Source organism: Crinia signifera, chromosome 3 (genome assembly GCF_055691185.1).
Source record: "Crinia signifera chromosome 3, ASM5569118v1, whole genome shotgun sequence".
Lineage (NCBI taxonomy): Eukaryota > Metazoa > Chordata > Amphibia > Anura > Myobatrachidae > Crinia > Crinia signifera.
In genome coordinates, this window is record NC_139219.1 from 298688222 (window position 1) to 298701539 (window position 13318).

The window sequence follows — 13318 nt, forward strand, 5'->3', positions numbered from 1 at the left end:
TGGGTGGGGTTTTACTTTAAAGTGAGATCTATATTGCAGTGTAAAAATAAAGCAGCCAGTATTTACCCTGCACAGAAACAAAATAACTCACCCAAATCTAATTCTCTCTGCACATTTTACATCTGCCCCCCTGCAGTGCACATGGTTTTGTCCATCTAAGAAGGATTTTGTCAGAAAGCGTGAACTAGAATAACCCCCTATATGCTGAATATCCCCTGCCTGCTCTAGGCAGGGGCCACACTTTGCCACTGAACCTCCCTTGTCTGCTCTAGGCTGGGGCAACACTATGCCGCTAAATCTGCTGACAGAGGTGTTTGTACTCCTCGTCAGACCCACTGGGGCTCAGTTCCAGTAAGCCCAGCTGGAAAGTGGTGATGCACTGCAGGCAGGGGGCTGGGGCTGCCTCCCAAAGCAGCCCCACAATCCTCACCCAGCACCACTTCCCGCACCAAAACATGCTGCCCATTCCCTCCCACCCTCTGCCAGTAAGTCTTAATGAGGGGGGCAGGGCGGTTATTGGTGCTCTGACATGGGCATGCCCAGCATTTCATGGGCGCTCCCCCCCCCCCCCCCCCCCCCCCGCAATCGCTGCCTGTTCCCATGTAAATGTGGCTCTGACGCAGGGTGTCGGGGACTGACAGTTGATGTCACATGACTTTTGCCACCTGCCCTGTCTTTGTCCTGGAGCCCGAATATATAAGTCAGTCATCAATTACTTATATTTGCGAGCCCAGGATAAATCATCCGATGGTCCGGGACCATCAAATGATTTCTCCTGCTCCGGTCACATGAGGAGGGTGTTTTTTTTTATTATTTTTTTTATAACCTCTCCCCTCGCATAGTGTGGGGAGATGGCGGGCAGCCCTCTGGGACTCCATAAACTGCAATCTTCGCAGATTACAGAGTCAACCTGAATCAGGCCCCTGATGTACAAGTCCAGTTGTCTAAATCACGTTCTTTTCTTTCTGTATCTTTGATGTGTAACGTAACGTTTCCAGGGCTTACCACTTTAGATAGCAGAGAAAGGAAAGTGAGACGCTTTGTATGTTTTTTTTTCTTTTGACTTCTTTTTATTGCGCACTTACATTCACGTTAGATCTTCCCGGACCTTCTCACACGTCAAGCTCCTGGCTCCACAACAAGTCCAGACCTAATTAAAATGATAAAATGTGCTACCATGCAATAAACCACTGCAATTGGCAATGTGCTATGGTTGCTGAGGTAATCTAGTGCACTTCTCCATGGCCGAGGTTGCTAAGCAATTATATGTCAGTGTACAAAGACTTATTTCTCAACAAACACCCTGTTGTTTATCATTACAACAGAATAGCATAAGGTTGGCAGAAATGGCTGGCTGTAATGACGCCTCCCTAATCCCTCTTTGTCTCTCTTCCTTCTCCTGACAGGCGGCTCTTTAAAGTATACATCTATATAAAGTAATAGACATATGCGCCATAAATATATTTGCGCAGAAACCTTCGATTCTTAAATGCTGTATATATTTATTTTTATACCTGTATTGGTTCTCTATCCGTAACCCTGATTTACAAGGGGCACTTCCTCCGTCAAGTAGAGGTGGGTCCCGGGAGTTATCACATGTTACAATTCTTCCCACCCATTACACTTGCGTACCAAAGAGGGCCTGTAGATCATTAGGTCTACAGCAAGAAGGTCGACAAGCATTAGGTTGACATGGGTTTAGGTCGACAGGTCACATACCCTCCAACATGACCCATCCCATTAGGTACAAAATGCTCTGTTCCTGGACTTCCCTGCCAGTGACAGTTACAGATGTGAGCCTACAGCACAATCCAATATTCAAAGAGGGGGGGTCACATCAACTCTCAGTGATGTTTGGGATGGCAGCTGGTGTGGCTCCCCTTTTTGAATATTGGACTGTGCTGCAGGCTCACATCTGTAACTGCCACTGGCAGGGAAGTCCAGGAACAGAGCATTTTGTACCTAATGGAATGGGTCATGTTGGAGGGTATGAGGTCATTAGGTCGGCACAAGCATTAGGTCGACAGTCAAAAGGTCGACATGGTCTTTTTTACTTTTTTTACCTGAATGTCGACATGGACACAGGTTACAGTGCACTGTGTCCCCTTGCATGGCTCGCTGCGTTCGCCATGCTTAGGGCACAGTGCCTTGCTGTGCTCACCACACTATTTTATTCTCCCACCACGCCCTAGTGGATGGTAGGGCATGAAATACCCCCTGTCGGCACATTGTGAACAGTGAAAAACCCCATTTTGACCTTTTGACTGTTGACCTAATGCTTGTGTCGACCTAGACCCATGTCGACCTTTCAGCATTTCGACCTAATGCTGTCGACCCAATGCTTGTGGACCATCTTGCTCTAGAACTAATGACAGTATACCGTAGACTGCATGCAGGGTTGTGCTTAGATTTGACACTGGGAGAATGATGGGGAGCATAGAAAAAAAAAATAGATATAAACTGATTGGTTGCTATGGGCAACATCCCATCTTCAATAGAACTCCATCTAATGCTGGATACACACTAGGCAATGTGGGGCAGATGTATTAAGCCTTAACAAGAGATAAATTCAAGTGTGATAAGGAGAGATAAACGGCCAGCCAATCAGCTCCTTACTGACTTTTTTCAAACACAGCCTGTAACATGGCAGTTAGCAGGTGATTGGCTGGACGTTTATCTCTCCTTATCACCCTTGCATTTATCTCTTGTTAATGCTTAATACATCTGCCCCACAGTACCCAGCACGACATCGGACATGGGACGCAACGTGGGACATGATATGTAACTGGCACTACTGGGGACATGATATGTAACTGCCACTAAATATGTTCAAGCAAATGATTGCTTGGCAATCAAATTCATTCTTGAGATAGTTTTGAAACCTTGTTTTATGCACAAATAAAATATATTTGTGTGTGTTTCATGTGTTTGTACAACAAAAATGCAAGATACTGTACATCATTGAAATCTAAAAATATTCTGAAATACGGAATAATCCGGTATCCACAATTCTCCTGCTCCTGAGCATTTTGGATCAGGGATACTCAACCTGTACACATGAGGTGACTCCAGAAAGATATTATTCACTCGTAATAAACATTTTCATTATCAACCTGAATTCTTTATGTGTGTGAACCACCAGCATGCCATAGACTTTTGATCTTGTAAAGTAAGTAGCACTAATAGTGTGTACACACGGTTCGATATGGCTTCCGATGTTGACGATATCGTCAACATCGGAAGCCATATCGCATACATATCGCATACTGATTGTATGCATTGTAAGGGCTTCCTAGCCCGATGCGCGCTCCCGTTTAAGGAGAGATCGGAGGGGAGATAGAGTGGGCAGCACACTCTATCTAGCACAAATCGCAAGCATATCGCATGCATCGTATGTGCCTTGCGATATGCTTAAGATGCGATGTGCTATACGATTTCCAGGGCCCTGTCAGTCATCCTGTTGTTAAGTCAAAATCGCTTAGTCAAAATCTTAAGCAAATCTTAAGGCACATAGGAAATCGCATAGTAAATCAAATAGGAAATCACATAGCAAATTGTATGGTAAAAAGTCAAAATCTTAAGCATATCTTAAGGCATATCTTAAGGAGTAGAGAAAAAAAAAAAAAAAGGGTTAAGTAAAAATCGGACAAAACATCGAATCGTACATCGGATCGCACAGAACATCGAACCGTGTGTACACACTCTTAGATTGAGAAATAAACACGAGGATGACGCAATTATTTAAGGTGCACTAGAGAACACAATTGTATCTGATAGCTGAGCCGGCTTTGGCAGATGTTCTCCGTACTGCTGTCACGCGCAAGGTAGACTTTGCCCTGATTCACGGTTCTCTCTGCTACTGTTACTGAAAAATGCTTTAGTCCGATATGAAGTCACGTTTTGTAGGAAAGCAAGGCACATGTATACTTTGATTTCCTTTGTATCCCTTTTAATAACAATGTAACAACAGTCTGCCAGCCTGTTACTAGAACATATTAAAGCTACAATCATCATTTTTTTTAAATCCTAAATGACGCTGTTAGAATACATATTAGCATTCTTTTATCATTTTGTCCTTTCCTTAAGCTGGTATTATTTACAACATGAGAAGTGTCATGTGATTGGCATGGCTGCTGCAGGCAGGGCTAGTTTTAGAGCAAGTTTAGCACAGGGTGAAAATGTAGTGCCCTCCCCCTTATTATAAACACAGAACATGCTGTATGATCAGGCAATGCTTTCTCCATATCGAACTCAGAGCCCCTTCATATGCCTCCTGGCCAATTTTACCATAGCCCAGAACCCCCATATGGCAGGCATCAGGGGTTCGGCACCTTTTCATGATACCGCTGCTGGAGCCAAGGGCACACATACTGGCAGAGATCCATCCCTGCATGTGTAAGAAGGGAAATTATCACAAATTGAACGGTTAGCTTCAACTTCATGAGCTTTGGACCAGTGTCGTCTTTCCCATTGGGCACAATGGGCAGTGACCCAGGGGCCCAAGGATTTTAAGGGTCCACCCCAATGGGAAAGATGGCACGGTGGCGGTTGGCACACGGCACGGCAGCGGGGATGATCCGGGCAGCGGCAGCTGACACCTTGTAGCACTATTTGTCGGTGGGGCGGGAAGCGCGATTAATTTGAAAAGACTGCCTCCCCGCACTGCCATGCCCCCGGCGGCGGCACAGCAGCGGCACAGCACCGGGCGCAAGGGCAGTCTCAACATCAGTGAGGGCCCAGTGAGTTATTTTGCCCAGGGGCCCTCACTGATGTTTTTTTTTTAAGTCCACCAACTCTCTACCCAACCCCAGTCCCTATCTGCTCCTACTTAATCACTGTCTTCACAGCCCCCTCTCTCCATATCCAGCAGGTTTGAATCTGATCAGTTTCCCTGCAAAATTGCTTTTACTTTCTGTTCTAACATCTTTCAGCACCCAAAGGCATACTTTGGTCTTTCGAGTGGCCTCTAGTGGTCAGTGACAGTACTTCAACTCATAGAGGACACAAGTAGTTTGCTAGATAGACAGATAGGGTACAGTCAAAATAATAGTAAGTAAAAAAGGAGCAATTTCCCCCTGGAACAAACCATGTTGCAAAACAAGAGGGTCTTTTTTTTTTTTTTTTTTTTGTAGGCAGGAAAATATCTGCTTTTGCTTTCAGCTTTGTTTTTGCACTGAAGTTTAGAATCAAGCTAGACGCTGCCATTCCTCAGTCTAAATCTCTCTGCACATTTTATATCTGTGTCACCTGCAGTCCAAAATGGTTTTGCCCAGGTACAGATTTCTTTTTATTTTTTTTATTGTTCCTAACTGTAAATCCATAGACTAATAACAGCCCCCCCCCCCCCAAATAAAAAAAAATAATATAAATGATACTTTATCCAATTATGATTTCTGTGTGCACTGCCCGTATCCTTCCTGGCTGCTGTCTTTTGCCACTGCAGCGCACTGTGGAAAGGCGTCCAGCACTTCTGGTATCCTTTCAGCACTACCCGGATGTCCCAACCTGGGTTGCGACCATTGACACCCCCACGACCCAGGTCCAACCAGTGTTCAACCCTGGTCAGGACCTGGGTAGGAGACCAGTGTTACTAGACCTGGGTTGGCCCCTTTTACACCAACGCTGACCTCGGTCCAACCTGGGTTATGCCTTGGTGTAAAAGGGGTATTAGATACTTAGCTCTTGGTAACTGCACATAAAACAAATTAAAATACCAAATATGCATTAGTATGTATGATTGTGGTAGTAACTATGGTCATTGTTGGTTTATCCTCTCACAAAAGCAGATAATCCTTTTTATACTAATAGAAGGCTGATAAATCTATCCCATTCACATAATGGATTCACCCTTATTTGGTATAAAACTCCAGTGGCAAAAAAGACAAATAAAAGTAATTGTTACATGGAGTAAACACAACGGGGGAAATTTAATAGGATGAGAGATTCAGAAAGTGAGAGATTTGGTAAGAAATCGCCTTGTATCTTTTAAAGCGGCAATCATTTACACTGCAAAACCCGGTACTTGTTTCCTAGCACGGCCACATATCTTATGGATCGTGTACCTTTAGTTAAGGTACACGATCCATACGATGGACCCGATTTCCTTTGAAATCAGGTCCATTTGGCCGGCTAGGACAAAATATCGGGGGCATCGCGTCGGTCGGGACCGTTAACAATGGTCCCGACGCAACCGACGCGATGCCCGCGATTTCCCCATAGGCTTCAATGTTAAAAAATATTTTAACATTGAAATCGTGTCGGGAAAGGTAAAATATCGGGGGCATCGCGTCGGTCGGGACCATTAACATAGGTCCCGACGCGATGCCCCCGATTTTTACATAGGCTTCAATGTTAAAAGATTTTTTAACATTGAAATCCTGAAAAAATGTGAAATGGGCCAATATGACCCATTTCACATTTTAGATGTCCCCGTCGTCACCCCACGATAGACGCCAACCCGAAGCGTGGCGAGCGCAGCGAGCCCGCGAGGGGCGGCGGTGCGCGTCCTCCGACCTTTTCATTCCCCTACTATCCACGTCGGCGTGGAGTTGAGAATAGAATAGTGTGGCGAGCGCAGCGAGCCACCGAGCCCGAAGCGTGGCGAGCGCAGCGAGGGGCGGCGGTGCGCGTCCTCCGACCTTTTCATTCCCCTACTATCCACGTCAGCGTGGAGTTGAGAATAGAATAGTGTGGCGAGCGCAGCGAGCCACCGAGCCCGAAGCGTGGCGAGCGCACGCGGATACCTTCACAGTTATACGCGTCCCCTCGCGGGCTTCACAGGTGTCCGTGGCGACGCGGACACCTGTGAAGTCCGCGAAGGGACGCGTTTACCTGTGAAGGTATCCGCGTCCCCTCGCGGGGCTCGCTGCGCTCGCCATGCTTCGGGCTCGGTGGCTTGCTGCGCTCGCCACACTATTCTATTCTCAACTCCACGCCGACGTGGATAGTAGGGGAATGAAAAGGTCGGAGGACGCGCACCGCCGCCCCTCGCGGGCTTGCTGCGCTCGCCACGCTTCGGGTTGGCGTCTATAGTGGGGTGGGGTGTACGCCGTGACATTTGGGGGGGTTGGGAATATTTTACATTGAATCCAATGTAAAATCGGGTCCCAGGGACCCGATTTACATTTAATTCAAAAAAAAAAATCGGGTCCAAAATCGGTCGGTCGCGACGATCGCATCGCATGCGACCAAATCGCATGCGATGCGATCGACCCGATTTTTCCGACACGACCACCCCGATGTAAATCGGTGTGGCCGTGCTAGGAAACAAGTACCCAAAACCCATTTTGATTTTGAAATGTAAATGATTGCCGCTTTAAAAAATACAATGGAGATTACTTACCAAATCTCTCACTTTCTGAATCTCTCATCCTATTAAATTTCACCCCAGATATCACCAGTTCATTACATTACTTTGGCATTTTATGAATTGGGACATTGTATTCCCTGGCAATAGCAAGGACTTACATTGACGCATTACCATACTTGAATGGTTGATGGCGTGAGTCAGGAGACGTGGGGTTGCAGATCCTAATAAAGTGCGTTGGACATGGTTAAGACCTTAAGTAAATTGTGTTGATCCTGGCTTATATAATGGAAGTTGGCGCTGCTACAAAACTCGCTGGCCCGGCATGCTGGGACTTGTAGATCACATGCTGCTTACCGTTGGTTTACAGGGCACACTGGGGTGAAAGAAGTGGCTGTAGTATTTTTAAATGAAGCTGATTCATTTCCAGAAGCCGCTGTATAAACCATATGTGTGGCGGCTGCATAAATATTTTGGGAGCTAAGAAAACCAGAGCGAGTAAGAAGCTTGAGTCACGGCGCGGAGTTGTGTGGAGAACATTACAGTATGTAAATGAGCTGCGGTACTAATCCTTAAGAATGTGCCACTTCACTCTGCCAAGATCAGCTCCGAGGCGCTCAACCAGGCTTTCCTTGGCAGATGGGACATTAGAAGGGATGCTGACACTTTCTTTACTTGCAAAAGAAAAATGGCTGAAACTAATTTTATCCTTTAGCAATAAGGTAATTGTTTCATTGAAAATGTACAGAAGACTTGAAGGGGAAGGGAAGGGTAGGGAAAGGGAAGGAAAAGGGGAGAAGGAGGGAAGGGAGGAGGGAAAAGAAAAGGGAAAGGAGAGAAAAACTTCCCCCAAAACTGGGTTGTTCCCAAGGAAAGCGGGACAGTTGGGAGGCATTGCTACCACAGTTAGGTAACAGCATACTGTTTACCCTCATTCTCCTTGAAATCCATAGATCTTTAGATAAAGTATCATGGGTTACTTTGTAAGGTGTATCATTCAGCCAATCCTGTCCTGTGCCCCCCAGCTCTGGGTATGGTGCAAACTCAGAATCTGCTAAAACTTAGTGGCTGGGCATGCTGGGACTTGTAGAAGTGCAATAACCAGGGTATCCCATGACCATTTTAAATGCACACTGTGGTGAAAGGAGTGTCTCTATCTCTAGATAAGTCATTTCCAGAAGTCAATGAATGGACAAACAGTTGTGGGGGCTTCAGCAATATTTTGCTTACTGGTTACTAGCATACTTGCCTACTTTTGAAAACCTAGTTTCAGGGAGATTACAGTTGGTAGTAGAATTTTGCATGGCGCCTTATAAGGGGGGGGGGGGGGGGGGTGTCATGCTCCACCCAAAGGGCATCTCTAATTCCATATATGGAGATATTGTGAATAGAGATTGTCAGTGGTGGCTCCTACCTTATGGTAGGAGGGGGGCTGCCGCTGGCTGTGATGCCGCCTGCCACCGCTTCTTCTCCTGGTCCCCGCTGCATTGTTCCCAGTGCTTGTACAATGATGAAGGCATCGGGACTGGCTCATGCCCAGTACCAACATTTGTACTGCGCATGTAGTCGGCTTATTTGGACTGCTTCGGCAACAGCCCTAGAAGTGAAATCACAGTCCCGGAGCCTGTACAATATAGGGACCAGCACATGGACAGTACTGCCGTAGGTACTGCGCATGTGCAGACCCTGGATTGTATGGGCTGCCATGCAGCAGCCCATAGAGGCATCCCAGAGGGAGGGAACACCACCCAATGGGACTGCCTTGGGAGACTGCAGCTCTGCAGCCCATACGTAAAATACGCCACTGAAGATTGTGAACGTGGCACCTAGAAGCGTGGGTGTGTACTGCTACATCTGAGAGGAATCTTTTAAAATGAAATATCCAAATGTAGATGAGCCCTAAAGCAGTTAGTAAGAGCTATTATACTTGCTAAAGTGCTGGGAAATGGTGCTGATGACTCAATGTAAATGTATCTAGCTCTCATTCCTTTTTTCCCAAAAATTTAACAGTGTAATGTGGGATAGGTGTAATGAGGGAGATTGCTAGACTAATGAGGGAGAGAGGGAGATTGTTGTTATTTCAGGGAGTCTCCTGCAGAATGCAGGAGGGTAGGCAACTATGGTTACTAGTGGCGGCTCCAGGAGTGGTGCTGTATACGGGGAGCCACACCCACTGCTACCAACTGCCATTCCATACTGACTCACCGGCAGTGGGTGTGGCTCCCCTATTTGAATTTTGAACTGTGCCGCAGCCCCTCCCCTGAAGCCGCCACTGCTGGGTACTTAAGCAAGGAACAAGCACACTGCAGGGATATACTTACACAAATCTGCTCTTTCCCTATATCTTTCCATCACTGGATACAAACCTTTACAAATAAGGCCACTAGATGGCACCAGAATGACAGAAAACAATGTGCAGTCACTAAAGACTAGAAATACTTTATCTCTCTCCAGGCAATACCTATAGAACCTTACCAGAAAATATGAGACCTTTTTATTTCTTAAGTAAAAATATTCATTGGAATAAAAAAAAAGGCATTTATCCTATAAAATAATTATTTATATATTCACGGTCCACCTTGCCCATTGTGGTATTCACTCACTGTCAGACTGACAGTCCTTACTTATGAGCAAACTCTGATTGGATAGCTCATTAACATTGATTAACCAATATATCCTACAGAAATTTTTGACAAATTCCTTGTAGTGTTTTGTATGTTTTGTATGTTATGTGTGTGTTTGTTCTGTTATGACGTAATCGCCAAAATACATATATTTGAAACCAATAGACTATTAAACGTTAAGTTTTAAACAAGCGTGCCCCCCCAAAAAAGAGAGTGCTTTCTTCTTCACTTGCTTATACTGCTGGGTACTGTAAGAAGGCTTCAGTCATGATGTGGTGTTATTAATTACAATCACTTAATAAAACGTAAACATTGTTCTTCTTTTTTCAACAGTGTTTGAAACAATACATTGAACTTCTTATCAAGGAAGGTTTAGAAACTGCAATTAGCTGTCCAGATGCCGGTTGCCCTAAGAGAGGCCATCTACAAGAAAATGAGGCAAGTAGACCTGAGTTTAATGCTATGTACACATGGTGCGATTCAGTATCCAAATCAAATTAAAAGTGACCCTGAATCGCACAGTGTTTATACCCCTTTTTACACCAAAAACGTTGAGTCGCACATGGGTTTTTGATCCCCGCTTCAAGCCGGGTGCAACCCGGAGCTTGCTCCCTTTTACACCGCCGCTTGGAGATGACGTCATCTCCAAGCACTGATCGCCGCCACCGGGACCCGGCCCACTTCGCTGGGGGCAAGCCCAGCACTAAGGTAATCTGCTGGGCCGCCCCCAGCCCCCGTGCATCCCCCCCCAGCCGTCGTCCGGGAGGTGAATAGATGCCACACACAGGCATCCATTCACCTCCTCCGCAGGCTTGTGTGTGCTGTGGTCCGCAGGTTGGATGTCCCCCATTCATGTAAATGGGAGCCAGTTCGGATGACCCAGCATACCAGTTTACACCGCCCTCCACCCAGGTACTAGCCGTGTTCTACCCAGGTCAGGACCTGGGTAGAAGTTCCGTGTAAAGGGATGCAGCGTGATCCATTTACACCGCCTCTGACCCGCCGATGACCCGGGTTTTTGCGGTGGTGTAAAACAGGTATAAGTTGCAATTGAAACAGCATTCCCCCTCCCTCCCCCCCACTCACCGTCCTCTGAATCTCCCTCCCTCTCTCCTGGCCGATGCTAGCAACCTGCCAGGTACCGGCAGCTTTCGATCTCAAATCGGTTGTGATTGCACCCCGTAGGCCCGTGTGTACACAACATAAGGGTTATATTTACTGAAAATCAGTAAGTACATGCAGTGCTATTTTTGTAGTAAAATAGGTTCAGAAACTGTGGGCGGGGGCATAAAGTGGGCGGTGATGTGGGAGGAGCTACAAAAGGGGCGGAGCATTACATAAAAAAAGAGAGGGGAAAAAAAAGAAAAACATAATTCCTCACTCCGTCACGCTTATTATACATATGCCAAACAGAGATTTGCATTATACATATGCCACACACCGTGATGCCCATTATACGTATGCCCCACACCGTCAAGCCCATTATACATATGCCCCACACCATGATGCCCATTATACATATGCCCCACACCGTCAAGCCCATTATACATATGCCCCACACCGTGATGCCCATTATACATATGCCCCACACCGTGATGCCCATTACACATATGCCCCACACTGTAACGCTTATTATACATATGCCGCACACAGAGATGCCCGTTATACATATGCCGCACACAGAGATGCCCGTTATACATATGCCGCACACAGAGATGCCCGTTATACATATGCCGCACACAGAGATGCCCGTTATACATATGCCGCACACAGAGATGCCCGTTATACATATGCCGCACACAGAGATGCCCGTTATACATATGCCGCACACAGAGATGACCGCTATACATAAGGCCCACACCAAGATGCCAGTTATACATATGCCACTCACAGAGATGCCCGTTATACATATGCCACTCACAGAGATGCCCGTTATACATATGCCACTCACAGAGATGCCCGTTATACATATGCCACTCACAGAGATGCCCGTTAAACATATGCCACACACAGAGATGACCGCTATACATAAGGCCCACACCAACATGCCCGTTATAGATATGCCACACAGAGATGCCAGTTATACATAAGGCCCACACCTTGATGTCCATTATACATATGCCCCACACTGTAACGCTTATTATACATATGCCACTCACAGAGATGACCGCTATACATAAGGCCCACACGAAGATGCCCGTTATACATATGCCACACACAGAGATGCCCATTATACATATGCCACACAAAGAGATGACCGCTATACATATGCCACTCACAGAGATGACCGCTATACATAAGGCCCACACGAAGATGCCCGTTATACATATGCCACACACAGAGATGCCCGTTATATATATGCCACTCACACAGATGCCCGTTATACATATGCCACTCACAGAGATGCCTGTTATACATATGCCACTCACAGAGATGCCTGTTATACATATGCCACTCACAGAGATGCCCGTTAAACATATGCCACTCACAGAGATGACCGCTATACATAAGGCCCACACCAAGATGCCCATTATACATATGCCACACACAGAGATGCCAGTTATACATAAGGCCCACACCTTGATGTCCATTATACATATGCCCCACACTGTAACGCTTATTATACATATGCCACTCACATAGATGCCCGTTATACATATGCCACACAGATGCCCGTTAGAGATGCCCGTTATACATATGCCACACACAGAGATGCCCGTTATACATATGCCACTCACACAGATGCCCGTTATACATATGCCACACACAGAGATGCCCGTTATACATATGCCACACACAGAGATGACCGCTATACATAAGGCCCACACCAAGATGCCAGTTATACATAAGGCCAACACCCAGATGCCAGTTATACATAAGGCCCACACCAAGATGCCAGTTATACATAAGGCCCACACCAAGATGCCAGTTATACATAAGGCCCACACCAAGATGCCAGTTATACATAAGGCCCACACCAAGATGCCAGTTATACATAAGGCCCACACCGAGATGCCCGTTATGCATATGCCGCACACAGAGATGCCTGTTATACATATGCCACTCACAGAGATGCCTGTTATACATATGCCGCACACAGAGATGACCGCTATACATAAGGCCCACACCAAGATGCCAGTTATACATATGCCACACACAGAGATGCCTGTTATACATATGCCACTCACAGAGATGCCCGTTAAACATATGCCACACACAGAGATGACCGCTATACATAAGGCCCACACCAAGATGCCCATTATACATATGCCACACACAGAGATGCCAGTTATACATAAGGCCCACACCTTGATGTCCATTATACATATGCCCCACACTGTAACGCTTATTATACATATGCCACTCACAGAGATGCCCGTTATATATA

At 46.2% G+C, this 13318-nt stretch overlaps 1 protein-coding gene across 2 annotated transcripts in view; it reads left to right on the plus strand.

The window, feature by feature from the left end:
- Window positions 1-13318, plus strand: part of RNF144A (ring finger protein 144A) — a 59129-nt gene that overhangs the window by 27728 nt on the left and 18083 nt on the right. For both annotated transcript variants that reach the window (XM_083178519.1, XM_083178518.1), the window contains exon 3: window positions 10264-10368. In XM_083178519.1, coding sequence (XP_083034645.1) covers window positions 10264-10368 — 105 coding nt within the window. The remainder of the gene's footprint in view (window positions 1-10263; window positions 10369-13318) is intronic.